This window comes from Rhinopithecus bieti, unplaced genomic scaffold (genome assembly GCF_001698545.2).
Source record: "Rhinopithecus bieti isolate Rb0 unplaced genomic scaffold, ASM169854v2 scaffold_7049, whole genome shotgun sequence".
NCBI lineage: Eukaryota > Metazoa > Chordata > Mammalia > Primates > Cercopithecidae > Rhinopithecus > Rhinopithecus bieti.
This window is the reverse complement of record NW_016805922.1, coordinates 1,899,962-1,916,677: the sequence shown is the minus strand read 5'-3', so window position 1 is coordinate 1,916,677 and position 16,716 is coordinate 1,899,962. Positions and strand designations below refer to the sequence as shown.

Sequence of the window (16,716 nt, the reverse complement as noted above, 5' to 3'; positions counted from 1 at the left end):
ATGTTTTTAATTGCTTTAGCTCTTTTGTTATTGTGTAGACACACCCTAAAACACCATGAAAACTTAACTAGATATCTGCTAAAACATAGGAGGAGATTCATGTACCTCCAAACATTGGGGTTTCTGATGACCCAGCTCTCGAAGGTCCCAAAAAAGAATCCAAAGAGCTTATCTGCACAAAAGCTGTCCAATAGTACTTTCTGCAGTGATGGTCATGTTTTGTGTGTGTGATGTCTAATAGAGTAAGCAAATATGGCTACTCAACTGAAGAAATACATTTGTTATTTTACTTAGTTTTTAATTAAGTAAACTTCATTTACATTGCATTTAAATTTAAACACACACTTGTGGCTGTGGCTACTGTATTGGACAGTGTAGCTCTAGAAATTGACAAGGATTTTATTCTAGGAAACTCAATTTGAGTCCACATTAGATACAGCTTCCAAAGTTTTAGCGTTGATACTGATCTAGGACTCAAAGTCAACCCAAAGAAATAAAACATTTGAGATAAGACAAACATACAAACAAATAGTCATTTAAAATGATCTCAAAATGAGCCACTAATAGGGAAAAAGTAACATCATAGACAGCAATGACATTTGAAAAACCAGTCCCCAGCAAGGCAAAATGCGTGTAATAGGAAAAGAACAATAGTGAAAAATTCAATTAATAAAAACAAACATGACTATGCTATGCTAGGTAACATTATAATATTCTGTTTAATGCCAAATATAGCTAAAATTATCTCCAGTATCTTAACTGTCGTAACAGAGATAAATGACATTATTTTCTGAATTTAAGCTGACTGGTTAAAAACAAAGAAAAACAGCTTATGCACTTGAAAAAGGAATTTGTCTCTCCAGTAGGCAAATTCTGTACAATATTTTCTGAGGGAGGATGTCTGAGAGGAAGTAGAGTTTATACTATGAGCTGCAAAGTAAATAGTGGAACAGAAATGTCCTCTTATTCATTGTTGCTCTAAACACTTAGTCTCAATGTATTTCAATCTTCAGTGTTTTCATTTTTAACAGCTCTGCTCCATCACTGCAGTTTGCCATCTGGTGCATGCATGCTTCTACTCATCCAACTCCACACTGCAACTACATGTCTACATAAAAATGAATTTGCTTGCTGACTTAATATAGGAAGACATTTATACTACCATATTTTTTTTCTCAAGAAATACAATTATCCTGTTAGTTTGCTTCCTTAGCTAACAGTCCATTGTATGAAAGAAAAACTCCATTATGTGTGGAATAAACGAAAAGTAAATCTCAAAATTTCAATGTATCTGTGCACTGCTGGCATATTAAATATTCAGAGTTGGGCCAATTCTTGCTGGTCTCTGCACTTAGATTGAAAAACAGCAAGCTCAGAGGGCATAGGGCTGTAGCTCAGCTACTTACTGAATTTTAGTTATGCAAATAAGACTTCCATTGCTAAAAGTTTAAAAGAACCTGGCCTCATTTGGATAGCTGTATATCTGGCCAAGATGATGCCTTCTCATATTCCTGTCTAAGAAGAAGGGTACCTCAAACTGTTTCTCCCACCTGCATCCTGAATTTGGAATGTTTCCCTGCACTTTCTACAGTTCACTTGGCAGATGTATGTTCATGGCAAACTTGTAGATGCCAGATAAACAAAATGCCATGGTTGTGCTTGGGCTATGGCTTACTGATGGCCACGACGATCCTTTTCAAGTTGGATGGATAATATTAACTAAGAGGCAGCATGGCTTTATTGGGATGGGTGGATAAGAACCACAGCCTTCTTCACCTGGACTGGTATCAACCAGAAGATATTCTGTAAATTGTCTTTGGCTTTCATGCTTTCTTTGGTAAAAGATCACAGTGCATAGTGAAGAGAGGCCTGGCCCTAAGCTACCTTTCTTTTAAGCTACCATCCATTTTCTAAGCTAATGCCCTGCAAGCAGTGCAGAGAAATACTTCAAGGATCTTAGCTAGATACAGAGAGTTTATTCTGGCAGGTCAGCAGCAACTAAAGATGGCAGGCAGGTGGACAGCGAGGGACAACCCTTTTTTTGGATGTGGAGATGTATGACTAATGAACTCACTCTGGGATAGAAAATGGACATAGACTACATAAAAGACTGGTTTAAGCTAATTAACATGTTGTATGATGAAGCACATGTTAGAAGAATAACAATTTGCACCTAAAATACAAAATAAGGCATGGAATTGTATTCTGATGGTGTTTTTCTTGTGCTACCATTTTTGCATCTACAATCAGGAAAATACATAAATAACAACTTGTGCTGTTCTCAACAAAATAAATTTATTACATAAAATAGGACTGTCAACATAAGGAGGTATGTTATTTTAAAAAAAAGAAAAGAAAGAAAACTCAGGCTGCTGGAAAATGGATGTGGGCACCAAAACTCTACACAAATAATGGTTCCTAGAAAATGCTAGAACACCCTTCTGTGCTGTGTTAATTTGTTATGGTTCTTGTTTTGTTTTGCTTCTCCATTTGTTTGGATCCCTAACATTCTCAACATTATGTTACTTGTTTCATCCTCTTGGACTAACCACACAGGCTGGACAGCATGACTGGACTAGGCTGAGAAAAAAGGGCTGGCAAGAAGAAGAAAATAATGCTCTGAGCTGATAGATAAATTATGTTTGGGCTGGTTCCCTCAGCTGTTCCAACTCAAGCAAGTAAAACCCAACTCCCTTAACTCAAGAGGCACCAGTACTCCCATGTTCAGAGGTACCTGAATTGAGGTGACCTGGTCTACCAAAGGCTACTGAACCCATCAAAAGTGTGGGCATAATGTGTATGGTCTCTATCGCAGCCTTTTCCCAAAAGGAAAATAATAATAATAAAACGTAATATCGTGTGCACATTTATTTTATACATACCTATATATTTACTTTTCCTGTAGACTGTATACCACCAGTAAGAAAGAGTGTACAAAAGTCTGTTACTTGGTACACTATCCCACCAACAGTATAGCTTTTGACTGCTTTCCAAAAGGTAAGAAAACAATCTAATTCTTATTTGTTTATGTGTTCTTGTCTCCAATGAGAATTAGAAATGTTTCCATGGAAACTGTGCATGATTACCTGAAAATATATCTATAGGAAGAAATAAATTTTCAAATATGATCTATTTGATAAGCTTAGTGCCAGCAGCTGCCATTGGTTGTATGCCTGCTTAATTTTCTAAAGAATGCGTTTATGAGTATGTACACATTTGTCTTCCTGAACAGCTAGCCAGTAATTGCAGAGAGCTGTTGCTGGTCATTCTGACACATGCTCTACTTTAAAACTACCAGTGGTGAGAAACTATTTCACAGTATTTCTCAATGTATGATTTCCTACTGTGGGTTTAGAAGGCAATGTGGAAAACCTACAAGGAGAGAAGGGGGATGCTTAGTAAATGCAAACCTAGTGAAATATTTGTTCTGCTTTATTTTTACTAAATACCTTCAAAGAAGTGTACACTAAAAAAGTATCCATTGAAATAGCAACAAATGACCTTACCATCTTTAACTCAAAATTGTCTTGGTTCCTTCTCTGCAGAAAATAAATAGGTTTGCTGGTAGGGATTGATAATATGTTGATGATTTGTGGCTCATAGTTCTGCCTTTGAGAAACACTGAACCAACTTTACTCATCACACAAAAGCAGAGAAAGGGTCAGTGAAAGACCACAAAGATCTAAAGATTAGTTTCAACGCTGGTTATACCCAAGAATACCAATAAATGCCAAAGGTGTTCAAATAAATAGATTAAATGATAATGTATTGTGTGATGTGTGAACCAACCACATGAGTGGGGTGGCATAAGAATAATAATGGATTCACCACAGAGGCTTTTATATTGCTTTAGGCTCTCACTAAAGAAAATATACTCTGAAAGAATATTATCATCACCCTGTTTCAGCCTAAGCAACATTATAAGACAGTGGAAAACAACACTTGCTATGGCAAGCATCCTCATCCATGTGGAACAGGGCATTCCAAACTATGGGAAAATATACAGTAGAGAACATGGAATATGTTATTAAAGTCATGTGGTGGCTTTGAGTAAAACATTCTCTTTTGAGTTTCTCTGAACCTCCTGTTGTACTTATAAAATAGAGAGACCTCTCAGATCTCAAGAGAGTAAGCAGTGAGGTCGTACCACGGGAGGGGGAAAAATATTGCTTAATAATGTAGACTGGTCTTTCTCTTTCCTACATTGATAACATGGGACTTAGATAACTGTTCTGTTTCTTCCCATCTTTGTTTGTGTAATAGAATTCTGAATACGAATAATGTCTTGCTCTCTCTCTCTTTTATCCATTTAGTATTGTAAGACAGGATAAGAGTACTTCCAAAGAGTAATGACATTTTCTGTTGACTTTAGATGGATGCCAGCAAGTCGGTCTTTAATTTAGGGTATATTGTTCACATAGTTATTTCCTTTTTCCCTATCAACGTGATCTGTCCTAGTTTTTAAATAGGGCATTCTTTCTTCCCAGTGAATATGTAACTGTATTCCAGTGAGATTTCAAGTTTTTTGTAGTACAAGTGCTTGTCAAAACACTGGAGCTCATCACTTTAATAGTCTTTTTACATGAGACTGACTAAGAATAAATAAGAAGGAATTTTCCCTGGGTAAAATGATAGATTTAATCTCAATCCATTAAAATTCTCTTTTGCTCCTTTCTAAGTTGATGCCTTTGGTTTTAAAGGGAGTCAGATGAAAATATTTTAAGTCAACCTTTTGGTTAAAAAATACTTTTAGGATATACAGGTTAGAAGTAAATTCAAACTTGTAGCGAGAACTGTCTTACTTCAAAGATTTTGATGACAGAAAGCAGTGAGGTCACATCATGAGAGGGGAATAATTGCTTAATAATGTGGACTGGTCTGTTTCCTATGTCAATATCATAGGGCTTTTATTAGTTTATTATTCTATTTCTTCCCATCTTTGTTTTCACAATGGTATTCCAAACGCAAATAATAATTGTATTTGGTCTCCTTTTCTGACCAACTTGAATGTGACTTTAAATATTAAAGATAAACATTTTGTAGAGCTGCTTCAAAATAATTGGGGATATAAGTTGGTTTAAGTTACATTAATTCAAAGAACAGGTGATTTACTTGTTCAGGTCAATAATGAGACTAGTAAACTTGGAAGGTCAATGAAAGAAGTCTCTTAATGTTATGTGTTCAAATCCATTTCTAAGTGATTGCTTTCAGGGAGACAAGACAGTAAAAAGAAAATCACACATTCAAGAGTAAACTTTCATACTACTGTGCTATTAAAACTTAGTGTCAGGCATCATGTCCCAACAAAGCCTAGTAAAATGTTTACAGCAAATCAAATATTTGCTTATAGGGATTTGAAGGAAGTAGGTTCAAATTCAGATGGAACATAACCTAAGCCTGGTTTGAAAATGCATTCCATAACATGCCTCTGTTTAAAAGCACTCTCATGTGACGACCACTCTCAGCCAGGCATCTGCAGAATCAATACTTTCTGCATCCTTTACATGAATATTTATAAATTTTAAAACTCTGCAAAGTGTTATCAACCTAATGACATTTATGTCGAAATGCAATTAGGTACAAAATGAAAAGCACAATTAATCTGGCATCATCACCATGGCCAGGTCAGGAAATAACTTTTGTTAGGAGGTAATTTTTCACACCCTAGGATGGTATTTTGATAAAAAAAACTTTGAGAGTATAATTAAGCCTTGCGAGAATGCCAAACACATGAATTATATTATTGACATCCATTATTGAATATTACAAAAATCATATTTGATTTCTTGTAATGAATGGGATTATTTGGCAATTTTAAGCTTTTTGGAACTGTGCAGTGCAAGTTTTCATATCGTGTTGGGACTCTCCCTCTTTAACATTCAATGTGATATCTCTGCTGTAACTGGAGACCACCTCCTCTTAAAATTCACTTTGAAACACTATAAATATAGCAAAGAATATATCTTATCTGACCTTTGACACTGAATCACCTTGGGAATAAATGCAGCTATAAATCTTTTTGGCATATTTCTCTCTGCCTATGAGGTCTGTGAGACACCATCATTTCTCTCGCCAAGGTTTGATATCTCAGCATATCTTCAAAATCCAATTAATATCTGCCGTCTTGGTTCTGCAACTTGAGTTCAACTTAAAGAACTGGATGAATGTTTACATGGCTACTACTTCTCTCATTTCTTGCATAAAGAAATGTACACATCATACCTCAAAGTCACAAAAACTATGTCAAGTTTTACATATACGCATTGCACTGCCCTATCTGGTCAAGATTTTTTACTGAGTATCCTTAAATTGGGTCAATTAAAGAAATATTTGCCAAGCACCACTCCTCCGGGCCATCCATGAACTGACTAGGAGTGGGGGACAGGAGGGGACAATGCCTTCAGGGAGCTCAGATCTGATGGAAGACTCAAAGGTAAGTAATAGACTCAAAGGTGACAAGGGCTCTTCCTCAAGGTATATACCAAGTGCCATCAAGCTACAGGTGGAGGCCATCACCCAGAGACAAAGGGCTCCAGGCAGCCATAAAAGGAAAGGCACTCAAGGCAGGGGAAAGTATACACAAAGAACCTGGAGTACAAGAGAATATGACACGTTCTGGTACTAGAAAGCAGTTCTGTGAGGCTATTGGGTTTTGAGGCAGATAGTTTTAGGGAATGAAATGCAGGAAGCAGCCTGCGGGTAGTAAGACTGAGTATCCTTTGTCTTTGTGCCTTTAAGTACAAGGGCCAGTAAGTACTAGGCTGTGAGAAAATGTGCTTGGAATGAGTGGAGCACAATACCTCCCATACCAAAGGCTCCTATTACCTAGAACTCGGTAAATGCACAGTAAACATTTATAAGTGAATATTTATTAGCAATAATAAATATGATAAAAACAATAATAAGTCTACAGCCTCAGTAGGTGGAATTATATTCTTCCAGATAAAGCCTCTAAGGTCACAAAGACCACCCTAAAAAGACAATGTACAAACCTGATGTCCCAGGTTTCAAAAATATGGTGTAGTTGTAAGGTACAGCTCCTAAAAATGGGTGTCAGTGCTACATCTGGGCTTGTGTAATTAATTTCTTTTGTTGTGCTAAACCCATTTATAAACCAACAAAGTTTTATGCCTATTTTATTTCATGGACCACAGATATCTATACTTTCAAAGTGCATATGAACTTGAAAGATTCCATTGGACATGGATCCTAAGGACTTGCTTTAGTTACAGATTCTAATTTGGTAAACACAAAAACATAAGCAATCGAATTGGTGGTTTTCTGACTATTGAGTGCATTTCCTTAGAGACTGTCACTCAGGACAGATTTTGCCTTTTATCATGATACCAAATATCATTTGCATTAAAAAACACTGTGTATCCTAAACCAAGGTCAGTTAATCTCCAAAATCTTTCTTTCCCCCAATTATTGTGAATAAGCATCTTCCCAATATTCAAGAGAGGTGACCCTTGTGACTCGTTTTCATCTACTAAAGATGTATCTCAACTTCGCAGATTTTTTTTTTTTTTTTTTGGCTGTACAGTGGAACTTGGATTACACTTTAAATTAACTTTCTCTAGGAATCAAAGGTAATCATTATTTCTCTCTATGATCTACATGACTATTCTCATTTTTTTCAAGTTGAAGATTAGTTTTCAATTCCTTTTATATCTCTGCCCTCTTTCATAGTAACCTCTGAGGACCTCAGCTTGCACAAAGAGGATTGAGATAACATTTCCAAAGCTTGTTCTTCCTGAGCTGACCCAACACTTAGAAAAACGTGACATGGATCAGCAACCCCATTTTCTGTAAGTGTTGGTCCAAGTATTGGTTATAACCTTGCATGTGCTATCCTTTTCTCTGGCCAAGAATAAGAAAAACTGGACTGGAAGTCCCACCCTGGCTCTGATACTTGGGGTAGCAAAAGCTTCATCACTTAACGGATCTCTGATTGTGGATAAGTTCCAATCCTCAGCTTCCTCTTTAATAAGATGGAAATAAGCTAATCTTGATGAGGTACCATGGAGGTCTCATGAGATTCTGTATATGAAAGCCCTCTTTTGTAAGGGCTGACTGTGCATATGTCAGGGTACATAAGATAACATTGTTGGTCTCTGCTCGTCTGTGTTACTTTATTTTATTTTGTTTATTTATTTGAGATGGAGTCTCACCCTGTCACCCAGCCTGGAGTGCAGTGGCGCAATCTCGGCTCACTGCAACGTCTGCCTCCCAGGTTCAAGTGATTCTCCTGCCTCAGTCTCCCAAGTAGCTGGGATTACAGGCATGTACCACCACGCCTGGCTAATTTTTGTATTTTTAGTAGAGAGGGGGTTTCATCATGTTGGTCAGGCTGGTCTCGAACTCCTGACCTCATGATCCACCCACCTCGGCCTCCCAAAGTGCTGGAATTACAGGTATGAGCCACCGTGCCCGGCCCTGTGTTTTATTTTAATTGGCTTTCTTTTTTTTTTTGATTTGGTTACATTTTTGTCTATCATAAACTCTTAGAGTTGGAAGTCATGATATCTAGGATTGCCAATAAAGTCAGGCAAGCTTTTCTCTAGGTACAACAATTTCTATTTTCAAGACAGTTTACTGTGGCCTTTTGATGCATCATTAGTAGTCTTTTGGCTTGGGGAAATTGAGAGAGAAGGCTATCAGTCACTCAGCAAAGCTGCTATGGGCCAGATAGGCTCATACCACCTGATATATGAACCACTATATGTGATTAACTTCGACAGGTAGCTCCTGGCCGGCTGGCAAGCTGAAGAGCATTTTAAGTACAAATAATAGTTCTGGGGTATGTCTTGAGTGATAGAATAATGACTGAGTGGAACAGATTCCCTTAATTTTAGCTCGTGAAAACACATTTTGTTTCCTTTAGAAGCTGGGATCCTACCAAAAAATCAATTAACAAAACTTCTCAGAGATCTTCCTTGATACTTTGAAGTTTGGCTTTTATTGCACTTATGTTAAATATGGGACCACCCTGGAGGGTCAGACTCCTTCATCTCAGTCTTCAAAGGGCCTATCATGATCATTTGCAGCAATTTAATAATATGCTGAAATTTTCATCATATTTCCACTATTGCTGCAAAGTTTAGAATGTACTCAACTATCTGTTGAGGCAGGTCTTATTGAAAGTTGTGAAAACTGATGTAGAGCAGTGAATTAACTTCCTAGTAACACACATCAATGAGTGGCAGAGTAGACACCTGTACTCAGGTCTTGCGGCCAGAGGTCTTTCTAATGATTTTTTCTGAAATGGAATGGAATAGGGTGAAATGTCTCAGTCTACATCATCTATCTCACCATCATTTCTTATTCTCCTAAGTTGATTCTAGAGGCCCTCAGTTTGCTAAAGATTAGATAGGTCCTCCAGGGTTTTAAGGAGGGAAACGTAATCTGACTTCAGGGCCATTGTGGAGTGAGATGCATCTTACTTTTTTTTTTTCTTTATGGTATTGCAAAGACCACTGGATATAATTTCACTTCCTCTTGGATTTTTTTTTTTTTTTTTGATGGTCTAAAAAATTAAACACTGTAGTTCCTGTTACAAAGAACGTGATCTGCTGGAACTGGAAATGTTTAATTCTCAGAATTCATTGAAATCCATTGATGATCATATTTGACATCTACTGGTCATCCTGAGTGAAGTTTAGCCATTCAGAGTTCAAGCCATGGGTCTTCATATACAGATGGTTATAAGCAGATGCACCTCTGCTAAAGTAATCAAGTTTGGCATGGAAACATGAGCAAAGGTAATTAAACTCAGAAGATTTGCTAGCATTAAAAAATGGCAAATCCCTGGAACAAAAATGTGAAAAGCTAATTCCCCCACCCCTTCATCACCTGCTTTTCTCTCTGCTTTTGCCATAGCAAAGCTCTATAAAGAAACTGGCCACCAGGGTCATTATCAGTCTGAGCTGAAAATTTGATTAAGTCGGCCTCCTAGGGTTAGCATGAAAAATGCTACATTTTTGTTCTTGGAACTTAATTCGTCTTGCCCTCATTTTTGTCATGCTTGCAAATTTCATTTGCATTTAATTTCCCGTGGTTTGCCAAAGTTCAGACTGAGACTTGAGCTGTTGTTTTTATTCAGGTGAGAAATGCAACTGCAATTGACCATCTGCACTGGCATCTAGTGAAGTGATTGTCTGAGGCAAGTATCTGTCCTAAGTGTCCTAAGGAAGCTTTGCTACCCAGCCCACCAATGAACTTATTGAATGAAAGAGACCTTATCCTGTTTGCATGAGTTTAGTCATGGGCAGTTCTCATCACATGCCAGCAACATCCTCTTAATATTCCAGCATAATTAAGGAAGTTGCACTAGAGATGTCTTGAGATCATGGCCCACTAGAATCTTGTCTAGGAGTTTTATTTAAGGAAGACATCAGTGACATCAAATGAAGAAAAGATCCCTACTGTGATCTATTGTGATCTACTGTGATGCAATACTGAAAAGCCAGTCTCTTCCTGGGTACTGGATTCTCAGTTTATTCTGGGTCAAGTCAGTAGGAAGAGTAGCATTCATAGGGGGTTCTGACCCATTCCCATTTACAGGAAAAGAAAATCAAATAAGGTATCAGTAGGTGAAACTTTATCATTAGTGCCAAGCAAGAAAATGCTGATTCTTTAGAAAAGATCATCTCTCTGTGTCTAAATTTCCTTATCTGCAAAATATCACCTCATATGGTAGTAGTGAGAAATAAATAAAGGTAAAGGACTTAGATCAGAATTTAGCATAATGGCAATTCAAATGTTAACCATCAGTGTTGTGATGGTGTCATCTCAAATTAACTGGATTTTCTGTTTCTATTTCCTCTAGGAAAGGATTTTGGAGATCCCCATCTGATATTCTTCTATTTGGTCTCTTGTACCCATTGTCTTCCTGTACCACACACATAATAAAGTTTAAGAATGTCAAGCAATCCATCTGCATCTAATTTTTGTTTGGAATAACCTGCAGGATTTTCCAATACGTCTTGAAATATCAATACATCTCCAGTCTTGTCTTCAACCTGTTTAGTATTGATCATTTTTGGAGCAATGGTGCCTTAAAGCCAAAGTTTCGCTGTATTGTCAAATGAGCTATCTGGGAAATCACATTTAAACACACTTAGTTTTCATTTAATTTCATAACACAACACATATTTCCTAACTCTAGGCATAAATACATTCAACATTTTCACCATCATGGTTTAAAAATTAGTACCTGTTAGTACTCAGATATTTAAGGAAATGCCTATGACCAATTTTTAAAAATCCTTTGTATGGCAGAAAATTTGCCAAAAACAAACCTTCTGAAGTACATTTCAGTTTATACTTCAGTCTAATTTAAATCATTTGTTCCCCTAACCTTGTGGGCATCAAAAGGTCACCTGTATTTAACAAGCTTCTCAGTGATTCTGATGCACATCCAGGTTTGGGAAACAGTTTTATTTTTTAAATTGTCCTTGATAAGAAACACATGCAATATGGCTTTGATGTGATGGTGATCACTTACAGAGCAAAGTGTTTTTCATGGTATTAAAATAATTGATTTTTGAAAAGTTATTTGGGTTTATTGCACAAGTGGGATCTACCATGTACTCAAGAAGTCACCCCTCTGTAGGCTAGTACTGTGAGAAGCTATGTCAAGGTCCTCTCTCAAGAGACTCTCCAATCTGGTGTTGTAGACTAAATAAAGCTAAAGTTAATTGCTGAGCTCTGTTACTGGAGCAGAAAAAACATAGCATCACCTTTGTTTAAAGCTGAATCACCATGACAACACTCAATAAGAAGCTGGGTCAACATTCCTTTTTTCTGCACTCAGTCGGCCACAAGGCCTGGCCTTTTGTAGGCAAAGTGTATTGATATATCTTACGCAATCATTTCAAGGCACTTAGTCAAGGAAGTCTACGTATTTTTTTTAGCCCTGAAGTCCTCAAAGAGAATATGATTTTTAAATCTTCATTTATGCTTTCTATGCTTTTCTGCGCAATCAGGTAGTGAAAATGATCAGGATAGTCTTCAGTAACTATTGCTGTTAATAAATCAACCATGATCTTATGGAGAAGCAGTCTAGTGCCCAGGTGAAGACTAAAGATGCTGGAACCCATATACCTGGATTCTAAATCCAACTTTGTCATTCTCCAGATTGTGATGTGGCTATGTTGCCTACTCTACGCATCAGTTTTCTCATCTGTAAAATCGGTATAATCTTAGTAACTACCACATGGGGCAGTTATTAGGATTAAATTAGTTAATATATATGACATGATGCTTAAAAACAGTGATTGGCATGTAATAGAATGCTAAATAATTTGTTGTTACTCCTTAATGACTATCACCAACTGAAGTATAGTTGTCAATCCATACAGTAGCCACTGGATACTTGTGGCTATTTAAATTAATTAGAATTAAATAATCTTGCACAAGTCACATTTCAGGTTCTTAACAGGCACATATAGCTAGCAGCTCCCATATTGGACTACAAAGTTAGAGAACATTTCCATTATCACAAAAATTAAATAGCACTGAGCCACAACTTAGAGAAGGTAAAAAGAGGGATAAGAATGGCCTTTATAGAAGAGTTCCTATTGTTCTTAATACTCTCCATTGCTTATAAGAATTGTCTATACGTCTCTCAAGAGTGTTTGGACCCATTTCTTTTGTAGCTTCTAGTAAAAAGCCATTTACGTTGTAGAGTGTACAGTATATACTGTGAGTTAACAAAAATAGTTTATCAGAAATGATGTTCTCTTAGTTGAGAAGGTTTCCCCAATTCCTTTCACAAGCTATTTATAATGCTTTCTATTCATTCATTCTATAGTTGAACCTAGTTCTTGAAAAGGAGGCAAGATGGCAAGTTTGTTTGTGGTCAGTACATGGAGAATGACTACAGTAAGGCTTTGTATGTAAGGGAGAATGGTTTTCTTAGTCACCACCCGAATGGAAGTAATGTGCATATTCATTCATCATGCCGTGTTTCCTCAGTAACAGAAAAGCCAAATTAAATATTCCAGGATATGAACAGAGGCTTCACCCAACCTTAAACAGAATATTTCCAAGCACTTTTCACTTGGATTGGCCAACTTTGAGATTCTGGTGTCAGCTGGAAAATTCTTTTTCCAAAAAGTCAAAATTGATGTGTCTTATTTTTTTTCTGTGCATGGTTAGCCCTTGGCAACATTGTCTGGCAGTTGCTTTGTAAATGTTTCAGAAGGAAAAAACAATACAGGCAAGGGACTGAAGATGGCTATTTTTCAGCTGTCAGAAGTTTTATGTGAATCATGAATAGTTAATAATATTTTACATTAGCTAGAGGAGTTTCTGCTGTCAATTTATATATTGGGAGAGCTTTTATTTAAAACTAGCATGGAAAGCTAGTAAGAAGAGCCAGTAAAAGATATTTAATCCCAGTTCCAGACCAATTCTATCAATTGGGTTGAGTACAGCTAAAGATAAACCTCCTTCAGCATCTCAGGTGCTCACTCCAGACAGAACTCAAGCTGTTAAATGGCCACATAAGGGACTGAGAAAGAAAGAACCATGTCTTTCTTTCTATGAACTTATACAAGCTATACATTTAAAAAAATATTGACTTCTCAAACTCCTCAATAAAACAGCATCAATGAATTTGTGTCCAGAAGGACAAAATAGGCAAAAAAGAAAACTATACCTAATTTTAAAAAATTACATCATCAATTAACTATTGTAATCAACTTGCCCTTATGTAACATTTTATAGTTTTGTTTTATTGTGTGCTTGCAAATTCAGCATCTTATTTTATCTTCAGGGTATCTCACTGAGGTAGGTGTCATTATCCTCATTCATAGAAGCATAAAGTAAGGCTCAGAGAGGTGAAGAAAATGATCCAAGGTATTAGTGACAGAAGTTTTAGAACCCATTCTGATCCCTTTGTACCTCAGCATTTCTTCATTAAAGAGCTGTAATATTTTTGAACTGAAAAAATTAATTTTAAGCCAAGAAGAGAACAACAAATGTTATCTCATGATAGAAGATTCAGATTTACAATGCAGTATACAAGTTTATTTTGGTTTCTTCTACTCATAGATGATCAGCAGCAGTGAGGAGCCACTTGTTGCCTTATCTAGCTGAGGCCAGAATGGAGAATCAAGATAGACAGCTTTAAAAGAGGAGTGAATTATTAACTCCACATAGCACTTCATGGTGTATGTCTTCCCAAACCAGAAGGCTGGCATAGCTGAAGATGAGTGTCTGTCTTGTGTCTGAGGGAGGAAACAGCATTACACTCTGCACTGTCACTCAGCTTTTGGCTTTCAGTGCTAACTATTAAGGAGGTTCCACCATTACTGTAGGAGTTATAAAGAAATTGCAAATGTCCAATTAAAACCAGGCTTCTTGTGTTTGAACAAATAGCCTTGTGAGGCTTACTAAACAGGTTATATTAAATCTGAAAAGAAAGAAAAGTTTGCTATTAATTTACGGAGTGGTTACTCTTGTTAGGGACTCTGCATGGAAGGCTGAGATAGAGCAAGCTGCAGCTCCTCCAGGAGTTTGCAATTAAAAGCAGAAGGGAGAACACATTACTCCTTGCCAGGTACTATACATTGACTTATACTAGAGGTGTGTGAAGAGGACTGAAGGGGGCCATTTGCAAGGCGAAAGTCTATGGCTTAAAGGATGAGGCAGTATGGGAGAGGGTGTTCTGGGCAGAGGGATCATCCTAAATGAAGTCCAAATGCATAAAGTGGCAGCAGTAGTGGCAGCCATGCTGTGTGGCACATATTGGGTTCTTCCCATGCACCAGCCACTATTCTGTGTGGCTTAATATGTATTAACTTAATATGTATTAACTCATTTAATTACACAACTGTATGTGGTAGACATCATTAGGCTACTTTTACAGATAAGGAAACTGAGGTACAGAGATTTTAAATAATTTTCTCAAAGTCACACAGCTGATAACTAGAGGATCTTGGAGATAAGCCTAGGCCATCTGGGCCCAGAAATCATGCTCTAAACAATGGACTACTTCCCAGTGGTAGGTAAATACATGGTGTGTTTGTGGAAGGTCTTTTTTCCAGTATAGCTAAACCATAGGCCTTTTCAACCATGGCACTACTGACATGTGGGCCTGGATAATTCTTGTTGCAATGGGCTGTCCACTGCATCGTAGGATGTTTAGCAACATCTTTGACTTCCACCCCAATGTTGAGCATCAAAGACATCTCCAGAAATTGGCTAATGTTTTCTGAGGGCACAATTACTCCCAGTTAAGTACTACTGGACTACTATATGATGGGTAAGCCTGGAGAAGAGCAGAAAAAAACAATTACAACTCAGCTGTGAATATTCCCAAATTCTCTTCAGAAGGCTATGGGAATGTACTCTATATAGAGAAAAATATCAACTGGGGTTTAACAACTGAGGAGTAGCAGAAACGATAATATGCAGAAGCACTAGGGCAGGAAGTATTGTCAGAGACTGCACACTTTTGAGATCTTAGCTTAGGAGCAGGATGTATCTGCAGACTTTATAGAAATCTATGCTCAAAAATTCCAAAGCTACAGATGGCAAAGGGTAATCTCTCAGAACAGCGCAAAAGTTCAGGCAACCACTTCACCTTAGTAGTCCCTGGGTTACAGTCAATCCTGACCTGAAAGCTCAAAACTCAAAGTTTGATTTCAGGTAAGAAAGATTCTACATCTATGGAAAAACTGACCACCTAGTTTTCTGAAAAAGCTCCATCATCAGACCCCAGGTCACCGTGTAAATGTGAACATAATTACATAAACTTTAGAGAGGACATCTCTAAAGGAATATTTACTAGACAGTTGGTGACAATGGGAAAAAATAGAAGTATTCTTCCTTCAACTTTCTACATACACATTTCAAACCAAGGGGATATGTATTTAGAGTAGCTCTTATAATCAGGAAAGGAAAAGCCTATGTACTTTCTAAATTCTATAATAAACAAGTTACTTTTATGAAAAAATTTTCAAATTGGAAAATATATGGTTCAAATGGATCTAATTTGAACTGTTCCTCTGTTGGTGAGTAGACAACACTGAACTGATCATGACATTCATCCATTTTCAAAAATTAGTGTTTTTATTTTTTTTTCTTTTCTACTACTTACTTTGGCTCCTAATGTTTTTTTCTTTATCATGTCATTGGGAAGGATTACAAAGAATTATTTTCTTAGCCCTCTTTATAAGACTGCTATGAGCATTTTGAATCTAGTGTAGTTCCAAGCTTCTAGCTAACTTTGTAGTTTTGAAGATGGATTTTTTTTCTTAAAAAAAGTAACTTGATTGCCTGAGAAAAGTTTTCTGATCCCAGAGGAAGCAAGTGAGGCATCTTTGACTGGAGAGCCAGTCCAGGGTCAGAGTTACAGGCTTTGGAGTTGGACCTGACATAACTCTGAAACAAACATCTTCCCATCTAAACTGCCTCATCTGTCAACACAGGGATACAGTACCCTCTGTAAGCAAGTTATTTCAAGACTGGGTGAGATGGCACAAGCTAAAGTCCTGGGATGTGATCTGATACATAGCTGATACTCAGAAATTGGCATCCCTTCTCAACTAGCATTTAGCAGAATCATCTAGGACTTTTAGGAGATCAGGTCTCCTTTGGAACCTCTTAGAAATTTCTTCTGTGTTCAGATAAGACAACAACCTGCTTTCAACAAGGGCACATCCCTGCGACTCAGTGGATGTCCCTGAACTCAAGGCAGAAACCTGC

The 16,716-nt window shown here is 37.2% G+C and overlaps 1 protein-coding gene across 2 annotated transcripts in view; it reads left to right on the top strand.

Annotated features, from left to right (window-relative positions):
• GRM7 (glutamate metabotropic receptor 7) overlaps positions 1-16,716 on the top strand; it is a 921,273-nt gene that overhangs the window by 864,013 nt on the left and 40,544 nt on the right. Inside the window, exon 10 of one of the 2 annotated variants that reach the window (XM_017874164.1) lies at positions 2,906-2,997. The exons of the other annotated variant lie outside the window; for it this stretch is intronic. Coding sequence (XP_017729653.1) covers positions 2,906-2,976 — 71 coding nt within the window. The 3' untranslated portion in view covers positions 2,977-2,997. The remainder of the gene's footprint in view (positions 1-2,905; positions 2,998-16,716) is intronic. 2 annotated transcript variants of the gene reach the window in all.